Source organism: Pleurodeles waltl, chromosome 5, assembly GCF_031143425.1.
Source record: "Pleurodeles waltl isolate 20211129_DDA chromosome 5, aPleWal1.hap1.20221129, whole genome shotgun sequence".
Classification (NCBI taxonomy): domain Eukaryota; kingdom Metazoa; phylum Chordata; class Amphibia; order Caudata; family Salamandridae; genus Pleurodeles; species Pleurodeles waltl.
Window position 1 is genome coordinate 524,829,566 of NC_090444.1, and position 25,711 is coordinate 524,855,276.

Below are 25,711 nucleotides of genomic sequence, written 5' to 3' on the forward strand. Positions count from 1 at the left end.
TATTTTGTGACTTTCCAGTTCAAACCTCTGGAACAACTTATGGGAGTATTTCCAGCAGCCAGTGGTAACTTTCTACCAACAACATGGCGGCGATTGATGAGTGATCCGGTAAGCATTCTCTCTATTCTGCTTGAATTTGTTTTCTGCATGTTAGGTTCATAGAGTTAGATCAGATTCCCTTTTGATGGGAAGGGTCAGTATCGTCTTTTTTGCCTGCTAGATCCATAAGTTTCTCGTAGGACAGTGTGTTCTGAGGCGCAGAAGAAATGGCCTGCAAAAGGTGCAAACAAAATCTGTGTTTTAAAGGTAATGATTAACCCTGACGCTTATTTTTCCCCTCTTTAAATTCATTGTCCAGTTATTGACTCCTCTACTCAAACCTTTGGTAGACTTTTTCTGAAACCTGAACTCCAGTGTAGGAAGTTGGCTCTGTATGTGCTATTTCAAAGTAAGGAATAGCATGCACAGAGTCCAAGGGTTCCCCTTAGAGGTAAAATAGTGGTAAAAAGAGATAATACTAATGCTCTGTAGGAAGTTGGCTCTGTATGTGCTATTTCAAAGTAAGGAATAGCATGCACAGAGTCCAAGGGTTCCCCTTAGAGGTAAAATAGTGGTAAAAATAGATAATACTAATGCTCTATTTTGTGGTAGTGTGGTCGAGCAGTAGGCTTATCCAAGGAGTAGTGTTAAGCATTTGTTGTACATACACATAGACAATAAATGAGGTACACACACTCAGAGACAAATCCAGCCAATAGGTTTTTGTATAGAAAAATATCTTTTCTTAGTTTATTTTAAGAACCACAGGTTCAAATTCTACATGTAATATCTCATTCGAAAGGTATTGCAGGTAAGTACTTTAGGAACTTCAAATCATCAAAATTGCATGTATACTTCAAGTTATTCACAAATAGCTGTTTTAAAAGTGGACACTTAGTGCAATTTTCACAGTTCCTAGGGGAGGTAAGTATTTGTTAGGTTAACCAGGTAAGTAAGACACTTACAGGGCTTAGTTCTTGGTCCAAGGTAGCCCACCGTTGGGGGTTCAGAGCAACCCCAAAGTCACCACACCAGCAGCTCAGGGCCGGTCAGGTGCAGAGTTCAAAGTGGTGCCCAAAACACATAGGCTAGAATGGAGAGAAGGGGGTGCCCCGGTTCCGGTCTGCTTGCAGGTAAGTACCCGCGTCTTCGGAGGGCAGACCAGGGGGGTTTTGTAGGGCACCGGGGGGGACACAAGCCCACACAGAAATTTCACCCTCAGCAGCGCGGGGGGCGGCCGGGTGCAGTGTAGAAACAAGCGTCGGGTTGGTAATGGAAGTCAATGGGAGATCTAGGGATCTCTTCAGCGCTGCAGGCAGGCAAGGGGGGGGTTCCTCGGGGAAACCTCCACTTGATCAAGGGAGAGGGACTCCTGGGGGTCACTCCTCCAGTGAAAGTCCGGTCCTTCAGGTCCTGGGGGCTGCGGGTGCAGGGTCTCTCTCAGGCGTCGGGACTTTAGGTTCAAAGAGTCGCGGTCAGGGGAAGCCTCGGGATTCCCTCTGCAGGCGGCGCTGTGGGGGCTCAGGGGGGACAGGTTTTGGTACTCACAGTATCAGAGTAGTCCTGGGGTCCCTCCTGAGGTGTTGGATCGCCACCAGCCGGGTCGGGGTCGCCGGGTGCAGTGTTGCAAGTCTCACGCTTCTTGCGGGGAGCTTGCAGGGTTCTTTAAAGCTGCTGGAAACAAAGTTGCAGCTTTTCTTGGAGCAGGTCCGCTGTCCTCGGGAGTTTCTTGTCTTTTCGAAGCAGGGGCAGTCCTCAGAGGATGTCGAGGTCGCTGGTCCCTTTGGAAGGCGTCGCTGGAGCAGGATCTTTGGAAGGCAGGAGACAGGCCGGTGAGTTTCTGGAGCCAAGGCAGTTGTCGTCTTCTGGTCTTCCTCTGCAGGGGTTTTCAGCTAGGCAGTCCTTCTTCTTGTAGTTGCTGGAATCTAATTTTCTAGGGTTCAGGGTAGCCCTTAAATACTAAATTTAAGGGCGTGTTTAGGTCTGGGGGGTTAGTAGCCAATGGCTACTAGCCCTGAGGGTGGGTACACCCTCTTTGTGCCTCCTCCCAAGGGGAGGGGGTCACAATCCTAACCCTATTGGGGGAATCCTCCATCTGCAAGATGGAGGATTTCTAAAAGTCAGTCACCTCAGCTCAGGACACCTTAGGGGCTGTCCTGACTGGCCAGTGACTCCTCCTTGTTGCTTTCTTTGTTCCCTCCAGCCTTGCCGCCAAAAGTGGGGGCCGTGGCCGGAGGGGGCGGGCAACTCCACTAAGCTGGAGTGCCCTGCTGGGCTGTGACAAAGGGGTGAGCCTTTGAGGCTCACCGCCAGGTGTCACAGCTCCTGCCTGGGGGAGGTGTTAGCATCTCCACCCAGTGCAGGCTTTGTTACTGGCCTCAGAGTGACAAAGGCACTCTCCCCATGGGGCCAGCAACATGTCTCTGGTGTGGCAGGCTGCTGGAACTAGTCAGCCTACACAGACAGTCGGTTAAGTTTCAGGGGGCACCTCTAAGGTGCCCTCTGTGGTGTATTTTACAATAAAATGTACACTGGCATCAGTGTGCATTTATTGTGCTGAGAAGTTTGATACCAAACTTCCCAGTTTTCAGTGTAGCCATTATGGTGCTGTGGAGTTCGTGTTTGACGGACTCCCAGACCATATACTCTTATGGCTACCCTGCACTTACAATGTCTAAGGTTTTGTTTACACTGTAGGGGTACCATGCTCATGCATTGGTACCCTCACCTATGGTATAGTGCACCCTGCCTTAGGGCTGTAAGGCCTGCTAGAGGGGTGTCTTACCTATACTGCATAGGCAGTGAGAGGCTGGCATGGCACCCTGAGGGGAGTGCCATGTCGACTTACTCGTTTTGTCCTCACTAGCACACACAAGCTGGCAAGCAGTGTGTCTGTGCTGAGTGAGAGGTCTCCAGGGTGGCATAAGACATGCTGCAGCCCTTAGAGACCTTCCTTGGCATCAGGGCCTTTGGTACTAGAAGTACCAGTTACAAGGGACTTATCTGGATGCCAGGGTCTGCCAATTGTGGATACAAAAGTACAGGTAGGGAAAGAACACTGGTGCTGGGGCCTGGTTAGCAGGCCTCAGCACACTTTCAATTGTAAACATAGCATCAGCAAAGGCAAAAAGTCAGGGGGCAACCATGCCAAGGAGGCATTTCCTTACATGCTCTATTTTGTGGTAGTGTGGTCGAGCAGTAGGCTTATCCAAGGAGTAGTGTTAAGCATTTGTTGTACATACACATAGACAATAAATGAGGTACACACACTGAGACAAATCCAGCCAATAGGTTTTGTTATAGAAAAATATCTTTTCTTAGTTTATTTTAAGAACCACAGGTTCAAATTTAACATGTAATATCTTGTTTGAAAGGTATTGCAGGTAAGTACATTAGGAACTTTGAATCATTTCAATTGCATGTATACTTTTCAAGTTATTCACAAATAGCTATTTTAAAAGTGGACACTTAGTGCAATTTTCACAGTTCCTGGGGGAGGTAAGTTTTTGTTAGTTTTACCAGGTGTAAAGAAATGGCTCCCTGTTGCAGTTACCCCCCACTTTTTGCCTGATACTGATGCTGACTTGACTGAGAAGTGTGCTGGGACCCTGCTAACCAGGCCCCAGCACCAGTGTTCCTTCCCCTAAAATGTACCATTGTATCCACAATTGGCACACCCTGGCATTCAGATAAGTCCCTTGTAACTGGTACTTCTAGTACCAAGGGCCCTGATGCCAAGGAAGGTCTCTAAGGGCTGCAGCATGTCTTATGCCACCCTAGAGACCCCTCACTCAGCACAGACACACTGCTTACAAGCCTGTGTGTGCTAGTGAGAACAAAATGAGTAAGTCGACATGGCACTCCCCTCAGGGTGCCATGCCAGCCTCTCACTGCCTATGCAGTATAGGTAAGACACCCCTCTAGCAGGCCTTACAGCCCTAAGGCAGGGTGCACTATACCATAGGTGAGGGTACCAGTGCATGAGCACTGTGCCCCTACAGTGTCTAAACAAAACCTTAGACATTGTAAGTGCAGGGTAGCCATAAGAGTATATGGTCTGGGAGTCTGTCAAACACGAACTCCACAGCACCATAATGGCTACACTGAAAACTGGGAAGTTTGGTATCAAACTTCTCAGCACAATAAATGCACACTGATGCCAGTGTACATTTTATTGTAAAATACACCACAGAGGGCACCTTAGAGGTGCCCCCTGAAACTTAACCAACTATCTGTGTAGGCTGACTGGTTCCAGCAGCCTGCCACACTAGAGACATGTTGCTGGCCCCATGGGGAGAGTGCCTTTGTCACTCTGAGGCCAGTAACAAAGCCTGCACTGGGTGGAGATGCTAACACCTCCCCCAGGCAGGAACTGTGACACCTGGCGGTGAGCCTCAAAGGCTCCCCCCTTTGTCACAGCCCAGCAGGGCACTCCAGCTTAGTGGAGTTGCCCGCCCCCTCCGGCCACGGCCCCCACTTTTGGCGGCAAGGCTGGAGGGAACAAAGAAAGCAACAAGGAGGAGTCACTGGCCAGTCAGGACAGCCCCTAAGGTGTCCTGAGCTGAAGTGACTCTAACTTTTAGAAATCCTCCATCTTGCAGATGGAGGATTCCCCCAATAGGGTTAGGATTGTGACCCCCTCCCCTTGGGAGGAGGCACAAAGAGGGTGTACCCACCCTCAGGGCTAGTAGCCATTGGCTACTAACCCCCCAGACCTAAACACACCCTTAAATTTAGTATTTAAGGGCTACCCTGAACCCTAGAAAATTAGATTCCTGCAACTACAAGAAGAAGGACTGCCTAGCTGAAAACCCCTGCAGCGGAAGACCAGAAGACGACAACTGCCTTGGCTCCAGAAACTCACCGGCCTGTCTCCTGCCTTCCAAAGATCCTGCTCCAGCGACGCCTTCCAAAGGGACCAGCGACCTCGACATCCTCTGAGGACTGCCCCTGCTTCGAAAAGACAAGAAACTCCCGAGGACAGCGGACCTGCTCCAAGAAAAGCTGCAACTTTGTTTCCAGCAGCTTTAAAGAACCCTGCAAGCTCCCCGCAAGAAGCGTGAGACTTGCAACACTGCACCCGGCGACCCCGACTCGGCTGGTGGCGATCCAACACCTCAGGAGGGACCCCAGGACTACTCTGATACTGTGAGTACCAAAACCTGTCCCCCCTGAGCCCCCACAGCGCCGCCTGCAGAGGGAATCCCGAGGCTTCCCCTGACCGCGACTCTTTGAACCTAAAGTCCCGACGCCTGGGAGAGACCCTGCACCCGCAGCCCCCAGGACCTGAAGGACCGGACTTTCACTGGAGAAGTGACCCCCAGGAGTCCCTCTCCCTTGCCCAAGTGGAGGTTTCCCCGAGGAATCCCCCCCTTGCCTGCCTGCAGCGCTGAAGAGATCCCTAGATCTCCCATTGACTTCCATTACAAACCCGACGCTTGTTTCTACACTGCACCCGGCCGCCCCCGCGCTGCTGAGGGTGAAATTTCTGTGTGGACTTGTGTCCCCCCCGGTGCCCTACAAAACCCCCCTGGTCTGCCCTCCGAAGACGCGGGTACTTACCTGCAAGCAGACCAGAACCGGGGCACCCCCTTCTCTCCATTCTAGCCTATGTGTTTTGGGCACCACTTTGAACTCTGCACCTGACCGGCCCTGAGCTGCTGGTGTGGTGACTTTGGGGTTGCTCTAAACCCCCAACGGTGGGCTACCTTGGACCAAGAACTGAACCCTGTAAGTGTCTTACTTACCTGGTAAAACTAACAAATACTTACCTCCCCTAGGAACTGTGAAAATTGCACTAAGTGTCCACTTTTAAAACAGCTATTTGTGAATAACTTGAAAAGTATACATGCAATTTTGATGATTTGAAGTTCCTAAAGTACTTACCTGCAATACCTTTCGAATGAGCTATTACATGTAGAATTTGAACCTGTGGTTCTTAAAATAAACTAAGAAAAGATATTTTTCTATACAAAAACCTATTGGCTGGATTTGTCTCTGAGTGTGTGTACCTCATTTATTGTCTATGTGTATGTACAACAAATGCTTAACACTACTCCTTGGATAAGCCTACTGCTCGACCACACTACCACAAAATAGAGCATTAGTATTATCTATTTTTACCACTATTTTACCTCTAAGGGGAACCCTTGGACTCTGTGCATGCTATTCCTTACTTTGAAATAGCACATACAGAGCCAACTTCCTACATTGGTGGATCAGCGGTGGGGTACAAGACTTTGCATTTGCTGGACTACTCAGCCAATACCTGATCACACGACAAATTCCAAAATTGTCATTAGAAATTGATTTTTGCAATTTGAAAAGTTTTCTAAATTCTTAAAAGACCTGCTAGGGCCTTGTGTTAGATCCTGTTTAGCATTTCTTTTAGAGTTTAAAAGTTTGTAAAAGTTTGAATTAGATTCTAGAACCAGTTTTAGATTCTTAAAAAGTATTCCAACTTTTAGAAGCAAAATGTCTAGCACAGATGTGACTGTGGTGGAACTCGACACCACACCTTACCTCCATCTTAAGATGAGGGAGCTAAGGTCACTCTGTAAAATAAAGAAAATAACAATGGGCCCCAAACCTACCAAAATACAGCTCCAGGAGCTTTTGGCAGAGTTTGAAAAGGCCAACCCCTCTGAGGGTGGCAACTCAGAGGAAGAGGATAGTGACTTGGAGGACAATTCCCCCCTACCAGTCCTATCTAGGGAGAACAGGGTCCCTCAAACCCTGACTCCAAAAATAATAGTCAGAGATGCTGGTTCCCTCACAGGAGAGACCAACACCTCTGAAATCACTGAGGATAACCCCAGTGAAGAGGACATCCAGTTAGCCAGGATGGCCAAAAGATTGGCTTTGGGAAAGCAGCTCCTAGCCATAGAAAGGGAAAGAAAAGAGATGGGCCTAGGTCCCATCAATGGTGGCAGCAACTTAAATAGGGTCAGAGATTCTCCTGACATCATAAAAATCCCCAAAGGGATTGTAACAAAATATGAAGATGGTGATGACATCACCAAATGGTTCACAGCTTTTGAGAGGGCTTGTGTAACCAGAAAAGTGAACAGATCTCACTGGGGTGCTCTCCTTTGGGAAATGTTCACTGGAAAGTGTAGGGATAGACTCCTCACACTCTCTGGAAAAGATGCAGAATCTTATGACCTCATGAAGGGTACCCTGATTGAGGGCTTTGGATTCTCCACTGAGGAGTATAGAATTAGGTTCAGGGGGGCTCAAAAATCCTCGAGCCAGACCTGGGTTGATTTTGTAGACTACTCAGTAAAAACACTAGATGGTTGGTTAACTGGAAATGAAGTGTGTGACTATGTTGGGCTTTATAATTTGTTTATGAAAGAACACATTTTAAGTAACTGCTTCAATGAAAAGTTGCATCAGTATCTGGTAGACCTAGGTCCAATTTCTCCCCAAGAATTGGGAAAGAAGGCAGACCACTGGGTCAAGACTAGGGTAACCAAAACTTCCACTGGGGGTGACCAAAAGAAAGGGGTTACAAAAACTCCCCAGGAGAAAGTGGGTGACACTAGAAACAAAGAAAAAGAGTCCTCTGTAGGCCCCCAAAAACCAGAACAGGTGGGTGGGCCCCAAGACACAACCCAAAACAAAGGTGGGTACCAGGGTAAGAACTGGGATGCCACTAAGGCATGGTGCCACAACTGTAAACAGTCTGGGCACCACACCAAGGACACTTCTTGTCCCAAAAACAAACCCCAGAACAAAATTCCAGGGGTAGCCAGTGTAGCCATGGGAGATGACTCCTCAGATGAGGAGGTCTTCATAGCCTTCAACTGGAAACAGGGCCCAACAGGTGAGTTGGAGATTCCAGAGGGAAGTAGACACTTCCACCACCTACTGGTGAATGGAATCCCAACCACTGCCCTGAGAGACACTTGTGCCAGTCACACTATTGTGCATGACAGGCTGGTGCTCTCAAACCAGTACATCCCAGGTGAGACTGCCAGGGTAAGAGTTAGCCTAGACAGGGTCACTAAGAGGCCTGTGGCTTTAGTACCCATAGAAGTGGGTGGCACTCTTAGCTGGAGAAGGGTAGTAGTCAGTACAGACCTCCCCCTTGATTGTCTCCTTGGAAATGACTACCCAGAGGTTAGTCAGAGCCCAAGAGAGGAACTGGTCCAGTGCCAGTCCTCTCCCAAGGATTCTGGAAGTCCTGCCTCTGCAGTAAATGCAAGCAGGCCCCAGAAGAAGAAGAAAAGAAAACAGAGTAGGAAGGGTGGACAACCTTTAGCCAAGGTTACAGCAAGCCAAGGAGATTCTGCTCCAGTAGGGGAGAACTCCAAAAATGGCCCTGATAAAGTCCAACCTGACCCACAAGAAGTCCTGGCTAGTCAGGCAACTGTTAAACCTGAGTGGGTGGCTCCTCAGCTAACAGAAGAAAGAGTGGAAGAAGGGTGTTTACTACAAGATGTGGTAACCCCCCACTCTAATACAGCAGACAGGCAACCTGAACCCAAAGAGGCCTGTAACTTAGCCCCTTCCCTTTTAGGTGAAGAGCTAAAGGTGTGGTTCTGGGCACTGACAGCTGTCAGTGGCCTCTGCTGGGTGTTAGCCTTTATGGCTGCACTATCCTTAGCCTGGTGGTCTGACCCCATGCCAAATAGCAAGTTAGGCCCCCTGACCCTATTGGTCATGGTGGGGTTACTCCAGCTCTGGGTAACCTCTCTGGGTAAGCTAGGGGTAACCCTGGCCAAGATAAGGTTAGCAGAGGTGGATACCTCTAAGACCAAAATAGAAAGAATGGGTGGAGACATTGAAGAGGCAGACAAGAGGCAATTCAGACTAGGTCCTATTACTGTGGAAGTGGGTCAGTTCCCCAAAGGGAATGACCTGAACAGAAGGATGTAAGGCAGAGTAGGCCCTGCAACTAACCAGCCTATTTCTCCTACTCTTCCTCGCCTGACAGACTAGGAAGACTCTCCCAGCTTGGGCTGAGTCTCCTGGCCTGTGGGCTGGGGGGGGCTTGTGTAAAGAAATGGCTCCCTGTTGCAGTTACCCCCCACTTTTTGCCTGATACTGATGCTGACTTGACTGAGAAGTGTGCTGGGACCCTGCTAACCAGGCCCCAGCACCAGTGTTCCTTCCCCTAAAATGTACCATTGTATCCACAATTGGCACACCCTGGCATTCAGATAAGTCCCTTGTAACTGGTACTTCTAGTACCAAGGGCCCTGATGCCAAGGAAGGTCTCTAAGGGCTGCAGCATGTCTTATGCCACCCTAGAGACCCCTCACTCAGCACAGACACACTGCTTACAAGCCTGTGTGTGCTAGTGAGAACAAAATGAGTAAGTCGACATGGCACTCCCCTCAGGGTGCCATGCCAGCCTCTCACTGCCTATGCAGTATAGGTAAGACACCCCTCTAGCAGGCCTTACAGCCCTAAGGCAGGGTGCACTATACCATAGGTGAGGGTACCAGTGCATGAGCACTGTGCCCCTACAGTGTCTAAACAAAACCTTAGACATTGTAAGTGCAGGGTAGCCATAAGAGTATATGGTCTGGGAGTCTGTCAAACACGAACTCCACAGCACCATAATGGCTACACTGAAAACTGGGAAGTTTGGTATCAAACTTCTCAGCACAATAAATGCACACTGATGCCAGTGTACATTTTATTGTAAAATACACCACAGAGGGCACCTTAGAGGTGCCCCCTGAAACTTAACCAACTATCTGTGTAGGCTGACTGGTTCCAGCAGCCTGCCACACTAGAGACATGTTGCTGGCCCCATGGGGAGAGTGCCTTTGTCACTCTGAGGCCAGTAACAAAGCCTGCACTGGGTGGAGATGCTAACACCTCCCCCAGGCAGGAACTGTGACACCTGGCGGTGAGCCTCAAAGGCTCCCCCCTTTGTCACAGCCCAGCAGGGCACTCCAGCTTAGTGGAGTTGCCCGCCCCCTCCGGCCACGGCCCCCACTTTTGGCGGCAAGGCTGGAGGGAACAAAGAAAGCAACAAGGAGGAGTCACTGGCCAGTCAGGACAGCCCCTAAGGTGTCCTGAGCTGAAGTGACTCTAACTTTTAGAAATCCTCCATCTTGCAGATGGAGGATTCCCCCAATAGGGTTAGGATTGTGACCCCCTCCCCTTGGGAGGAGGCACAAAGAGGGTGTACCCACCCTCAGGGCTAGTAGCCATTGGCTACTAACCCCCCAGACCTAAACACACCCTTAAATTTAGTATTTAAGGGCTACCCTGAACCCTAGAAAATTAGATTCCTGCAACTACAAGAAGAAGGACTGCCTAGCTGAAAACCCCTGCAGCGGAAGACCAGAAGACGACAACTGCCTTGGCTCCAGAAACTCACCGGCCTGTCTCCTGCCTTCCAAAGATCCTGCTCCAGCGACGCCTTCCAAAGGGACCAGCGACCTCGACATCCTCTGAGGACTGCCCCTGCTTCGAAAAGACAAGAAACTCCCGAGGACAGCGGACCTGCTCCAAGAAAAGCTGCAACTTTGTTTCCAGCAGCTTTAAAGAACCCTGCAAGCTCCCCGCAAGAAGCGTGAGACTTGCAACACTGCACCCGGCGACCCCGACTCGGCTGGTGGCGATCCAACACCTCAGGAGGGACCCCAGGACTACTCTGATACTGTGAGTACCAAAACCTGTCCCCCCTGAGCCCCCACAGCGCCGCCTGCAGAGGGAATCCCGAGGCTTCCCCTGACCGCGACTCTTTGAACCTAAAGTCCCGACGCCTGGGAGAGACCCTGCACCCGCAGCCCCCAGGACCTGAAGGACCGGACTTTCACTGGAGAAGTGACCCCCAGGAGTCCCTCTCCCTTGCCCAAGTGGAGGTTTCCCCGAGGAATCCCCCCCTTGCCTGCCTGCAGCGCTGAAGAGATCCCTAGATCTCCCATTGACTTCCATTACAAACCCGACGCTTGTTTCTACACTGCACCCGGCCGCCCCCGCGCTGCTGAGGGTGAAATTTCTGTGTGGACTTGTGTCCCCCCCGGTGCCCTACAAAACCCCCCTGGTCTGCCCTCCGAAGACGCGGGTACTTACCTGCAAGCAGACCAGAACCGGGGCACCCCCTTCTCTCCATTCTAGCCTATGTGTTTTGGGCACCACTTTGAACTCTGCACCTGACCGGCCCTGAGCTGCTGGTGTGGTGACTTTGGGGTTGCTCTAAACCCCCAACGGTGGGCTACCTTGGACCAAGAACTGAACCCTGTAAGTGTCTTACTTACCTGGTAAAACTAACAAATACTTACCTCCCCTAGGAACTGTGAAAATTGCACTAAGTGTCCACTTTTAAAACAGCTATTTGTGAATAACTTGAAAAGTATACATGCAATTTTGATGATTTGAAGTTCCTAAAGTACTTACCTGCAATACCTTTCGAATGAGCTATTACATGTAGAATTTGAACCTGTGGTTCTTAAAATAAACTAAGAAAAGATATTTTTCTATACAAAAACCTATTGGCTGGATTTGTCTCTGAGTGTGTGTACCTCATTTATTGTCTATGTGTATGTACAACAAATGCTTAACACTACTCCTTGGATAAGCCTACTGCTCGACCACACTACCACAAAATAGAGCATTAGTATTATCTATTTTTACCACTATTTTACCTCTAAGGGGAACCCTTGGACTCTGTGCATGCTATTCCTTACTTTGAAATAGCACATACAGAGCCAACTTCCTACACCAGGTAAGTAAGACACTTACAGGGTTCAGTTCTTGGTCCAAGGTAGCCCACCGTTGGGGGTTCAGAGGAACCCCAAAGTCACCACACCAGCAGCTCAGGGCCGGTCAGGTGCAGAGTTCAACGGGGTGCCCAAAACGCATAGGCTAGAATGGAGAGAAGGGGGTGCCCCGGTTCCGGTCTGCTTGCAGGTAAGTACCCGCGTCTTCGGAGGGCAGACCAGGGGGGTTTTGTAGGGCACCGGGGGGGACACAAGCCCACACAGAAATTTCACCCTCAGCAGCGCGGGGGCGGCCGGGTGCAGTGTAGAAACAAGCGTTGGGTTCGCAATGTTAGTCTGAGAGATCAACGGATCTCTTCAGCGCTGCAGGCAGGCAAGGGGGGGCTTCCTCGGGGAAACCTCCACTTGGGCAAGGGAGAGGGACTCCTGGGGGTCACTTCTCCAGTGAAAGTCCGGTCCTTCAGGTCCTGGGGGCTGCGGGTGCAGGGTCTTTTCCAGGCGTCGGGACTTAGGTTTCAGAGAGTCGCGGTCAGGGTAAGCCTCGGGATTCCCTCTGCAGGCGGCGCTGTGGGGGCTCAGGGGGGACAGGTTTTGGTACTCACAGTCGGAGAGTAGTCCGGGGGTCCTCCCTGAGGTGTTGGTTCTCCACCAGCCGAGTCGGGGTCGCCGGGTGCAGTGTTGCAAGTCTCACGCTTCTTGCGGGGAGTTGCAGGGTTCTTTAAAGCTGCTTCTGGAAACAAAGTTGCAGTCTTTTTGGAGCAGGTCCGCTGTCCTCGGAAGTTTCTTGTCTTTTTCGAAGCAGGGCAGTCCTCAGAGGATTCAGAGGTCGCTGGTCCCTTGGAAGGCGTCGCTGGAGCAGAGTTCGTTGGAAGGCAGGAGACAGGCCGGTGAGTTTCTGGAGCCAAGGCAGTTGTTGTCTTCTGGTCTTCCTCTGCAGGGGTTTTCAGCTGGGCAGTCCTTCTTGTTGTCGCAGGAATCTAATTTTCTAGGGTTCAGGGTAGCCCTTAAATACTAAATTTAAGGGCGTGTTTAGGTCTGGGGGGTTAGTAGCCAATGGCTACTATCCCTGAGGGTGGGTACACCCTCTTTGTGTCTCCTCCCAAGGGGAGGGGGTCACAATCCTAACCCTATTGGGGGAATCCTCCATCTGCAAGATGGAGGATTTCTAAAAGTTAGTCACCTCAGCTCAGGACACCTTAGGGGCTGTCCTGACTGGCCAGTGACTCCTCCTTGTTATTCTCATTATTTTCTCCGGCCTTGCCGCCAAAAGTGGGGGCCGGGCCGGAGGGGGCGGGCAACTCCACTAGCTGGAGTGTCCTGCGGTGCTGTGACAAAGGGGTGAGCCTTTGAGGCTCACCGCCAGGTGTTACAGCTCCTGCCTGGGGGAGGTGTTAGCATCTCCACCCAGTGCAGGCTTTGTTACTGGCCTCAGAGTGACAAAGGCACTCTCCCCATGGGGCCAGCAACATGTCTCTAGTGTGGCAGGCTGCTGGAACTAGTCAGCCTACACAGATAGTCGGTTAAGTTTCAGGGGGCACCTCTAAGGTGCCCTCTGGGGTGTATTTTGCAATAAAATGTACACTGGCATCAGTGTGCATTTATTGTGCTGAGAAGTTTGATACCAAACTTCCCAGTTTTCAGTGTAGCCATTATGGTGCTGTGGAGTTCGTGTTTGACGGACTCCCAGACCATATACTCTTATGGCTACCCTGCACTTACAATGTCTAAGGTTTTGTTTAGACACTGTAGGGGTACCATGCTCATGCACTGGTACCCTCACCTATGGTATAGTGCACCCTGCCTTAGGGCTGTAAGGCCTGCTAGAGGGGTGTCTTACCTATACTGCATAGGCAGTGTAAGGAAATGCCTCCTTGGCATGGTTGCCCCCTGACTTTTTGCCTTTGCTGATGCTATGTTTACAATTGAAAGTGTGCTGAGGCCTGCTAACCAGGCCCCAGCACCAGTGTTCTTTCCCTAACCTGTACTTTTGTATCCACAATTGGCAGACCCTGGCATCCAGATAAGTCCCTTGTAACTGGTACTTCTAGTACCAAGGGCCCTGATGCCAAGGAAGGTCTCTAAGGGCTGCAGCATGTCTTATGCCACCCTGGAGACCTCTCACTCAGCACAGACACACTGCTTGCCAGCTTGTGTGTGCTAGTGAGGACAAAACGAGTAAGTCGACATGGCACTCCCCTCAGGGTGCCATGCCAGCCTCTCACTGCCTATGCAGTATAGGTAAGACACCCCTCTAGCAGGCCTTACAGCCCTAAGGCAGGGTGCACTATACCATAGGTGAGGGTACCAGTGCATGAGCCTGGTACCCCTACAGTGTCTAAACAAAACCTTAGACATTGTAAGTGCAGGGTAGCCATAAGAGTATATGGTCTGGGAGTCCGTCAAACACGAACTCCACAGCACCATAATGGCTACACTGAAAACTGGGAAGTTTGGTATCAAACTTCTCAGCACAATAAATGCACACTGATGCCAGTGTACATTTTATTGTAAAATACACCCCAGAGGGCACCTTAGAGGTGCCCCCTGAAACTTAACCGACTATCTGTGTAGGCTGACTAGTTTTAGCAGCCTGCCACAAACCGAGACATGTTGCTGGCCCCATGGGGAGAGTGCCTTTGTCACTCTGAGGCCAGTAACAAAGCCTGCACTGGGTGGAGATGCTAACACCTCTCCCAGGCAGGAATTGTCACACCTGGCGGTGAGCCTCAAAGGCTCACCTCCTTTGTGCCAACCCAGCAGGACACTCCAGCTAGTGGAGTTGCCCGCCCCCTCCGGCCAGGCCCCACTTTTGGCGGCAAGGCCGGAGAAAATAATGAGAATAACAAGGAGGAGTCACTGGCCAGTCAGGACAGCCCCTAAGGTGTCCTGAGCTGAGGTGACTCTAACTTTTAGAGATCCTCCATCTTGCAGATGGAGGATTCCCCCAATAGGGTTAGGATTGTGACCCCCTCCCCTTGGGAGGAGGCACAAAGAGGGTGTACCCACCCTCAGGGCTAGTAGCCATTGGCTACTAACCCCCCAGACCTAAACACGCCCTTAAATTTAGTATTTAAGGGCTACCCTGAACCCTAGAAAATCAGATTCCTGCAACTACAAGAAGGACTGCCTAGCTGAAAAACCCCTGCAGAGGAAGACCAGAAGACGACAACTGCCTTGGCTCCAGAAACTCACCGGCCTGTCTCCTGCCTTCCAAAGATCCTGCTCCAGCGACGCCTTCCAAAGGGACCAGCGACCTCGACATCCTCTGAGGACTGCCCCTGCTTCGAAAAGACAAGAAACTCCCGAGGACAGCGGACCTGCTCCAAGAAAAGCTGCAACTTTGTTTCCAGCAGCTTTAAAGAACCCTGCAAGCTCCCCGCAAGAAGCGTGAGACTTGCAACACTGCACCCGGCGACCCCGACTCGGCTGGTGGCGATCCAACACCTCAGGAGGGACCCCAGGACTACTCTGATACTGTGAGTACCAAAACCTGTCCCCCCTGAGCCCCCACAGCGCCGCCTGCAGAGGGAATCCCGAGGCTTCCCCTGACCGCGACTCTTTGAACCTAAAGTCCCGACGCCTGGGAGAGACCCTGCACCCGCAGCCCCCAGGACCTGAAGGACCGGACTTTCACTGGAGAAGTGACCCCCAGGAGTCCCTCTCCCTTGCCCAAGTGGAGGTTTCCCCGAGGAATCCCCCCTTGACTGCCTGCAGCGCTGAAGAGATCCCGAGATCTCTCATTGACTAACATTGCGAACCCGACGCCTGTTTCTACACTGCACCCGGCCGCCCCCGCGCTGCTGAGGGTGAAATTTCTGTGTGGACTTGTGTCCCCCCCGGTGCCCTACAAAACCCCCCTGGTCTGCCCTCCGAAGACGCGGGTACTTACCTGCAAGCAGACCGGAACCGGGGCACCCCCTTCTCTCCATTGAAGCCTATGCGTTTTGGGCACCACTTTGAACTCTGCACCTGACCGGCCCTGAGCTGCTGGTGGGGTGACTTTGGGGTTGCTCTGAACCCCCAACGGTGGGCTACCTTGGACCAAGAACTGAACCCTGTAAGTGTCTTACTTACCTGGTAAAACTAACAAAAACTTACCTCCCCCAGGAACTGTGAAAATTGCACTAAGTGTCCACTTTTAAAACAGCTATTTGTCAATAACTTGTAAAGTATACATGCAATTTTTATGATTTGAAGTTCCTAAAGTACTTACCTGCAATACCTTTCGAAGGAGATATTACATGTAGAATTTGAACCTGTGGTTCTTAAAATAAACTAAGAAAATATATTTTTCTATAACAAAACCTATTGGCTGGATTTGTCTCTGAGTGTGTGTACCTCATTTATTGTCTATGTGTATGTACAACAAATGCTTAACACTACTCCTTGGATAAGCCTACTGCTCGACCACACTACCACAAAATAGAGCATTAGTATTATCTATTTTTACCACTATTTTACCTCTAAGGGGAACCCTTGGACTCTGTGCATGCTATTCCTTACTTTGAAATAGCACATACAGAGCCAACTTCCTACAGGCAGTGAGAGGCTGGCATGGCACCCTGAGGGGAGTGCCATGTCGACTTACTCGTTTTGTCCTCACTAGCACACACAAGCTGGCAAGCAGTGTGTCTGTGCTGAGTGAGAGGTCTCCAGGGTGGCATAAGACATGCTGCAGCCCTTAGAGACCTTCCTTGGCATCAGGGCCCTTGGTACTAGAAGTACCAGTTACAAGGGACTTATCTGGATGCCAGGGTCTGCCAATTGTGGATACAAAAGTACAGGTTAGGGAAAGAACACTGGTGCTGGGGCCTGGTTAGCAGGCCTCAGCACACTTGCAATTGTAAACATAGCATCAGCAAAGGCAAAAAGTCAGGGGGCAACCATGCCAAGGAGGCATTTCCTTACATCCAGTCATTCATTTCTTGTAGGAAGTTGGCTCTTTATGCACCATTTCAAAGTAAGGAATAGTATGCACAGAGTCCAAGGGTTCCCCTTAGAGGTAAGATAGAGCATTAGTATTATCTCTTTTTGCCACTATTTTGTGTTAGTGTGGTCGAGCAGTAGGCGTATCAAAGGAGTAGTGTTAAGCATTTGTTGTACATACACACAGGCAATAAATGAGGAACACAAACTCGAACAATTCCAGGCCAATAGGTTTTTGTTATAGAAAAATATATTCTTTATTTTAAGAACCACAGGTTCAAATTCTACATGTAATATCTCATTCAAAAGGTATTGCAGGTAAGTACTTTAGGAACTTTGAACAATCACAATAGCATATATACTTTCTACATAAAACACATTTAGCTGTTTTAAAAGTGGACACTTAGTGCAATTTTCACAGTTCCTGGGGGAGGTAAAGTAATGTTAGTTCTTGCAGGTAAGTAAACCACCTACAGGGTTCAAATTGGGGTCCAAGGTAGCCCACCGTTGGGGGTTCAGAGCAACCCTAAAGTTACCACACCAGCAGCTCCGGGCCGGTCAGGTGCAGAGTTCAAAGTGGTGCCCAAAACGCATAGGCTTCAATGTAGAGAAGGGGGTGCCCCGGTTCCAGTCTGCCAGCAGGTAAGTACCTGCGTCTTCGGAGGGCAGACCAGGGGGGTTTTGTAGGGCACCGGGTGGGGTGGGGGGTGGGACGACACAAGCTCACACAAAGTACACCCTCAGCGGCACTGGGGCGGCCGGGTGCAGCGTGCAAACACGTGTTGGGTTTCCAATGGATTTCAATGGGAGACCAAGGGGTCTCTTCAGCGGTGCAGGCAGGCAAGGGGGGGGCTCCTCGGGGTAGCCCCCACCTGGGCAAGGGAGAGGGCCTCCTGGGGGTCACTCCTGCACTGGAGTTCCTATCCTTCAGGTGCTGGGGGCTGCGGGTGCAGGGTCTTTTCCAGCCGTCGGGATTTTAGAGTCAGGCAGTCGCGGTCAGGGGGAGCCTCGGGATTCCCTCTGCAGGCATTGCTGTGAGGGCTCAGGGGGGACAACTTTGGTTACTCAGTCTCGGAGTCGCCGGAAGGTCCTCCCTGAGGTGTTGGTTCTCCACCAGTCGAGTTGGTCGCTGGGTGCAGTGTTGCAAGTCTCACGCTTCTTGCGGGGAATGCAGGGGTCTTTAAATCTGCTCCTCTGGAAACAAAGTTGTAGTCTTTGTTGAACAGGGCCGCTGTTCTCTGGAGTTTCTTGGTCTTTTGGAAGCAGGGCAGTCCTCTGAGGATTCAGAGGTCGCTGGTCCCAGGGAAAGCGTCGCTGGAGCAGTTTTCTTCTGAAGGAGGGAGACAGGCCGGTAGGGCTGGGGCCAAAGCAGTTGGTGTCTTATTCTCTGCAGGGGGTTTTCAGCTCAGCAGTCCTCTTCGTAAGTTGCAGGAATCTAAATTCTGAGGTTCAGAGGAGCCCTTAAATACTAAATTTAAGGGCATTGTAAAGAAATGGCTCCCTGTTGCAGTTACCCCCACCACTTTTTGCCTGATACTGATGCTGACTTGACTGAGAAGTGTGCTGGGACCCTGCTAACCAGGCCCCAGCACCAGTGTTCTTTCACCTAAAATGTACCATTGTCTCCACAATTGGCACAACCCTGGCACCCAGGTAAGTCCCTTGTAACTGGTACCCCTGGTACCAAGGGCCCTGATACCAGGGAAGGTCTCTAAGGGCTGCAGCATGTCTTATGCCACCCTAGGGACCCCTCTCTCAGCACAGACACACTGCTTGCCAGCTTGTGTGTGCTGGTGGGGAGAAAATGACTAAGTTGACATGGCACTCCCCTCAGGGTGCCATGCCAACCTCACACTGCCTGTGGCATAGGTAAGTCACCCCTCTAGCAGGCCTTACAGCCCTAAGGCAGGTTGCACTATACCCCAGGTGAAGGCATAGGTCCATGAGCACTATGCCCCTACAGTGTCTAAGCAAAACCTTAGACATTGTAAGTGCAGGGTAGCCATAAGAGTATATGGTCTGGGAGTCTGTCAAAAACGAACTCCACAGCTCCATAATGGCTACACTGAATACTGGGAAGTTTGGTATCAAACTTCTCAGAATAATAAACCCACACTGATTCCAGTGTTGGATTTATTAAACGCACACAGAGGGCATCTTAGAGATGCGTCCTGTATTTTACCCAATTGTTCAGTGTAGGACTGACTGGTCTGTGCCAGCCTGCTGCTGAGAGACGAGTTTCTGACCCCATGCGGTGAGGGCCTTTGTTCTCTCTGAGGACAGAAACAAAGCCTGCTCTGAGTGGAGGTGCTTCACACCTCCCCCCTGCAGGTACTGTAACACCTAGCAGTGAGCTTCAAAGGCTCAAGCTTCGTGTTACAATGCCCCAGGGCACTCCAGCTAGTGGAGATGCCCTCCCCCTGGACACAGCCCCCACGTTTGGCGGCAAGTCCAGGAGAGATAATGAGAAAAACAAGGAGGAGTCACTGGCCAGTCAGGACCGCCCCTAAGGTGTCCTGAGCTGAGGTGACTGACTTTTAGAAATCCTCCATCTTGCAGATGGAGGATTCCCCCAATAGGGATAGGATCGTGACCCCCTCCCCTTGGGAGGAGGCACAAAGAGGGTGTACCCACCCTCAGGGCTAGTAGCCATTGGCTACTAACCCCCAAACCTAAACACACCCTTAAATTTAGTATTTAAGGGCTCCCCAGAACCTAAGAATTGAGATTCCTGCAACTTACCGAAGAAGACTACTTAGCTGAAAGACCCCTGCAGAAGAAGAAAGAAGACACCAACTGCTTTGGCCCCAGTCCTACCGGCCTGTCTCCTGCCTTCAAAAGAAAACTGCTCCAGCGACGCTTTCCCTGGGACCAGCGATCTCTGAATCCTCAGAGGACTGCCCTGCTTCCAAGAGACCAAGAAACTCCCGAGAACAGCGGCCCTGTTCAACAAAGACTGCAACTTTGTATCCAGAGGAGCAGATTTAAAGACCCCTTGTAGGAAGTTGGCTCTGTATGTGCTATTTCAAAGTAAGGAATAGCATGCACAGAGTCCAAGGGTTCCCCTTAGAGGTAAAATAGTGGTAAAAAGAGATAATACTAATGCTCTATTTTGTGGTAGTGTGGTCGAGCAGTAGGCTTATCCAAGGAGTAGTGTTAAGCATTTGTTGTACATACACATAGACAATAAATGAGGTACACACACTCAGAGACAAATCCAGCCAATAGGTTTTTGTATAGAAAAATATATTTTCTTAGTTTATTTTAAGAACCACAGGTTCAAATTCTACATGTAATATCTCATTCGAAAGGTATTGCAGGTAAGTACTTTAGGAACTTCAAATCATCAAAATTGCATGTATACTTTTCAAGTTATTCACAAATAGCTGTTTTAAAAGTGGACACTTAGTGCAATTTTCACAGTTCCTAGGGGAGGTAAGTATTTGTTAGGTTAACCAGGTAAGTAAGACACTTACAGGGCTTAGTTCTTGGTCCAAGGTAGCCCACCGTTGGGGGTTCAGAGCAACCCCAAAGTCACCACACCAGCAGCTCAGGGCCGGTCAGGTGCAGAGTTCAAAGTGGTGCCCAAAACACATAGGCTAGAATGGAGAGAAGGGGGTGCCCCGGTTCCGGTCTGCTTGCAGGTAAGTACCCGCGTCTTCGGAGGGCAGACCAGGGGGGTTTTGTAGGGCACCGGGGGGGACACAAGTCCACACAGAAATTTCACCCTCAGCAGCGCAGGGGCGGCCGGGTGCAGTGTAGAAACAAGCGTCGGGTTTTCAATGTTAGTCTATGAGAGATCTCGGGATCTCTTCAGCGCTGCAGGCAGGCAAGGGGGGGGTTCCTCGGGGAAACCTCCACTTGGGTAAGGGAGAGGGACTCCTGGGGGTCACTTCTCCAGTGAAAGTCCGGTCCTTCAGGTCCTGGGGGCTGCGGGTGCAGGGTCTCTCCCAGGCGTCGGGACTTTAGGTTCAAAGAGTCGCGGTCAGGGGAAGCCTCGGGATTCCCTCTGCAGGCGGCGCTGCGGGGGTTCAGGGGGGACAGGTTTTGGTACTCACAGTATCAGAGTAGTCCTGGGGTCCCTCCTGAGGTGTTGGATCGCCACCAGCCGAGTCGGGGTCGCCGGGTGCAGTATTGCAAGTCTCACGCTTCTTGCGGGGAGCTTGCAGGGTTCTTTAAAGCTGCTGGAAACAAAGTTGCAGCTTTTCTTGGAGCAGGTCCGCTGTCCTCGGGAGTTTCTTGTCTTTTCGAAGCAGGGGCAGTCCTCAGAGGATGTCGAGGTCGCTGGTCCCTTTGGAAGGCGTCGCTGGAGCAGGATCTTTGGAAGGCAGGAGACAGGCCGGTGAGTTTCTGGAGCCAAGGCAGTTGTCGTCTTCTGGTCTTCCGCTGCAGGGGTTTTTCAGCTAGGCAGTCCTTCTTCTTGTAGTTGCAGGAATCTAATTTTCTAGGGTTCAGGGTAGCCCTTAAGTACTAAATTTAAGGGCGTGTTTAGGTCTGGGGGGTTAGTAGCCAATGGCTACTAGCCCTGAGGGTGGGTACACCCTCCTTGTGCCTCCTCCCAAGGGGAGGGGGTCACAATCCTAACCCTATTGGGGGAATCCTCCATCTGCAAGATGGAGGATTTCTAAAAGTTAGAGTCACCTCAGCTCAGGACACCTTAGGGGCTGTCCTGACTGGCCAGTGACTCCTCCTTGTTATTCTCATTATTTTCTCCGGCCTTGCCGCCAAAAGTGGGGCCTGGCCGGAGGGGGCGGGCAACTCCACTAGCTGGAGTGTCCTGCTGGGTTGGCACAAAGGAGGTGAGCCTTTGAGGCTCACCGCCAGTTGTGACAATTCCTGCCTGGGAGAGGTGTTAGCATCTCCACCCAGTGCAGGCTTTGTTACTGGCCTCAGAGTGACAAAGGCACTCTCCCCATGGGGCCAGCAACATGTCTCGGTTTGTGGCAGGCTGCTAGAACTAGTCAGCCTACACAGATAGTCGGTTAAGTTTCAGGGGGCACCTCTAAGGTGCCCTCTGTGGTGTATTTTACAATAAAATGTACACTGGCATCAGTGTGCATTTATTGTGCTGAGAAGTTTGATACCAAACTTCCCAGTTTTCAGTGTAGCCATTATGGTGCTGTGGAGTTCGTGTTTGACAGACTCCCAGACCATATACTCTTATGGCTACCCTGCACTTACAATGTCTAAGGTTTTGTTTAGACACTGTAGGGGTACCATGCTCATGCACTGGTACCCTCACCTATGGTATAGTGCACCCTGCCTTAGGGCTGTAAGGCCTGCTAGAGGGGTGTCTTACCTATACTGCATAGGCAGTGAGAGGCTGGCATGGCACCCTGAGGGGAGTGCCATGTCGACTTACTCGTTTTGTCCTTACTAGCACACACAAGCTGGCAAGCAGTGTGTCTGTGCTGAGTGAGAGGTCTCCAGGGTGGCATAAGACATGCTGCATCCCTTAGAGACCTTCCTTGGCATCAGGGCCCTTGGTACTAGAAGTACCAGTTACAAGGGACTTATCTGGATGCCAGGGTCTGCCAATTGTGGATACAAAAGTACAGGTTAGGGAAAGAACACTGGTGCTGGGGCCTGGTTAGCAGGCCTCAGCACACTTTCAATTGTAAACATAGCATCAGCAAAGGCAAAAAGTCAGGGGGCAACCATGCCAAGGAGGCATTTCCTTACACAACCCCCCCCCAAACGAAAGAGGATGAGACTAACCTTTCCCAAGAGAGTCTTCATTTTCTAAGTGGAAGAACCTGGAAAGGCCATCTGCGTTGGCATGGGCAGTCCCAGGTCTGTGTTCCACTATAAAGTCCATTCCCTGTAGGGAGATGGACCACCTCAACAGTTTAGGATTTTCACCTTTCATTTGCATCAGCCATTTGAGAGGTCTGTGGTCGGTTTGAACTAGGAAGTGAGTCCCAAAGAGGTATGGTCTCAGCTTCTTCAGGGACCAAACCACAGCAAAGGCCTCCCTCTCAATGGCACTCCAACGCTGCTCCCTGGGGAGTAACCTCCTGCTAATGAAAGCAACAGGCTGGTCAAGGCCATCATCATTTGTTTGGGACAAAACTGCCCCTATCCCATGTTCAGAGGCATCAGTCTGCACAATGAACTGCTTAGAATAATCTGGAGCTTTGAGAACTGGTGCTGAGCACATTGCCTGTTTCAGGGTGTCAAAGGCCTGTTGGCAGTCCACAGTCCAGTTTACTTTCTTGGGCATTTTCTTGGAGGTGAGTTCAGTGAGGGCTGTCACAATGGATCCATATCCCTTCACAAACCTCCTGTAATACCCAGTCAAGCCAAGGAATGCCCTGACTTGAGTCTGGGTTTTTGGAGCTACCCAGTCCAGAATAGTCTGGATCTTGGGTTGGAGTGGCTGAACTTGGCCTCCACCTACAAGGTGTCCCAAGTAAACCACAGTTCCCTGCCCTATCTGGCATTTGGATGCCTTGATAGAGAGGCCTGCAGATTGCAGAGCCTTCAAAACCTTCCTCAGGTGGACCAGGTGATCCTGCCAGGTGGAGCTAAAGACAGCAATATCATCAAGATAAGCTGTGCTAAAGGACTCCAAGCCAGCAAGGACTTGATTCACCAACCTTTGGAAGGTGGCAGGGGCATTCTTTAAACCAAAGGGCATAACAGTAAACTGATAATGCCCATCAGGTGTGGAGAATGCTGTCTTTTCTTTTGCTCCAGGTGCCATTTTTATTTGCCAGTACCCTGCTGTCAAGTCAAAGGTACTTAGGAATTTGGCAGCACCTAATTTATCAATGAGCTCATCAGCTCTTGGAATTGGATGGGCATCTGTCTTGGTGACAGAGTTGAGCCCTCTGTAGTCCACACAAAACCTCATCTCTTTCTTTCCATCTTTGGTGTGAGGTTTGGGGACTAAGACCACTGGGCTAGCCCAGGGGCTGTCAGAGCGCTCAATCACTCCCAATTCCAGCATCTTGTGGACTTCCATCTTGATGCTTTCCTTAACATGGTCAGACTGTCTGAAGATTTTGTTCTTGACAGGCATGCTGTCTCCTGTGTCCACATCATGGGTACACAGGTGTGTCTGACCAGGGGTTAGGGAGAAAAGCTCAGGAAACTGTTGTAGGACTCTCCTACAATCAGCCTGCTGTTGGCCAGAGAGGGTGTCTGAGTAGATCACTCCATCTACTGTGCCATCTTTTGGGTCTGATGACAGAAGATCAGGGAGAGGTTCACTCTCTGCCTCCTGATCCTCATCTGTTACCATTAACAGATTCACATCAGCCCTGTCATGGAAGAGCTTAAGGCGGTTCACATGGATCACCCTCTTGGGGCTCCTGCTTGTGCCCAGGTCCACCAGGTAGGTGACCTGACTCTTCCTCTCTAGCACTGGGTAAGGGCCACTCCATTTGTCCTGGAGTGCCCTGGGAGCCACAGGCTCCAGAACCCAGACTTTCTGCCCTGGTTGGAACTCAACCAGTGCAGCCTTTTGGTCATACCAAAACTTCTGGAGTTGTTGGCTGGCCTCAAGGTTTTTGGTTGCCTTTTCCATGTACTCTGCCATTCTAGAGCGAAGGCCAAGTACATAGTCCACTATGTCTTGTTTTGGCTCATGGAGAGGTCTCTCCCAGCCTTCTTTAACAAGAGCAAGTGGTCCCCTTACAGGATGACCAAACAGAAGTTCAAAGGGTGAGAACCCTACTCCCTTCTGTGGTACCTCCCTGTAAGCGAAAAGCAGACATGGCAGGAGGACATCCCATCTCCTTTTGAGTTCTTCTGGGAGCCCCATGATCATGCCCTTTAATGTCTTGTTGAATCTCTCAACTAAGCCATTAGTTTGTGGATGGTAAGGTGTAGTGAATTTATAAGTCACTCCACACTCATTCCACATGTGCTTTAGGTATGCTGACATGAAGTTGGTACCTCTGTCAGACACCACCTCCTTAGGGAAACCCACTCTGGTAAAGATACCAATGAGGGCCTTGGCTACTGCAGGGGCAGTAGTCGACCTAAGGGGAATAGCTTCAGGATACCTGGTAGCATGATCCACTACTACCAGGATATACATATTCCCTGAGGCTGTGGGAGGTTCCAGTGGACCAACTATGTCCACACCCACTCTTTCAAAGGGCACCCCCACCACTGGAAGTGGAATGAGGGGGGCCTTTGGATGCCCACCTGTCTTACCACTGGCTTGACAGGTGGGGCAGGAGAGGCAAAACTCCTTAACCATGTTGGACATATTGGGCCAGTAGAAGTGGTTGACTAACCTCTCCCACGTCTTGGTTTGTCCCAAATGTCCAGCAAGGGGAATGTCATGGGCCAATGTTAGGATGAACTCTCTGAACAGCTGAGGCACTACCACTCTCCTAGTGGCACCAGGTTTGGGGTCTCTGGCCTCAGTGTACAGGAGCCCATCTTCCCAATAGACCCTATGTGTTCCATTTTTCTTGCCTTTGGATTCTTCAGCAGCTTGCTGCCTAAGGCCTTCAAGAGAGGGACAGGTTTCTTGTCCCTTACACAGCTCTTCCCTTGAGGGTCCCCCTGGGCCTAAGAGCTCAACCTGATAAGGTTCAAGCTCCAAAGGCTCAGTTCCCTCAGAGGGCAGAACTTCTTCCTGAGAAGAGAGGTTCCCTTTCTTTTGCTGTGTTGCAGTTGGTTTCCCAACTGACTTTCCTGTTCTCTTGGTAGGCTGGGCCATTTTTCCAGACTCCAGCTCTACTTTTTCACCCTGTGCCTTGCATCGTGCTCTTGTTTTCACACACACCAGTTCAGGGATACCCAGCATTGCTGCATGGGTTTTTAGCTCTACCTCAGCCCATGCTGAGGACTCCAGGTCATTTCCAAGCAGACAGTCCACTGGGATATTTGAGGAGACCACCACCTGTTTCAGGCCATTGACCCCTCCCCATTCTAAAGTAACCATTGCCATGGGATGTACTTTTCTCTGATTGTCAGCGTTGGTGACTGTGTAAGTTTTTCCAGTCAGGTATTGGCCAGGGGAAACCAGTTTCTCTGTCACCATGGTGACACTGGCACCTGTATCCCTCAGGCCCTCTATTCTAGTCCCATTAATTAAG

The 25,711-nt window shown here is 50.6% G+C and overlaps 1 protein-coding gene across 1 annotated transcript in view; it reads left to right on the forward strand.

The window, feature by feature from the left end:
• XRN2 (5'-3' exoribonuclease 2) overlaps positions 1-25,711 on the forward strand; it is a 705,538-nt gene that overhangs the window by 239,545 nt on the left and 440,282 nt on the right. The window contains exon 22 of the mRNA XM_069234351.1: positions 19-108. Within this exon, the coding sequence (XP_069090452.1) occupies positions 19-108 (90 nt within the window). The remainder of the gene's footprint in view (positions 1-18; positions 109-25,711) is intronic.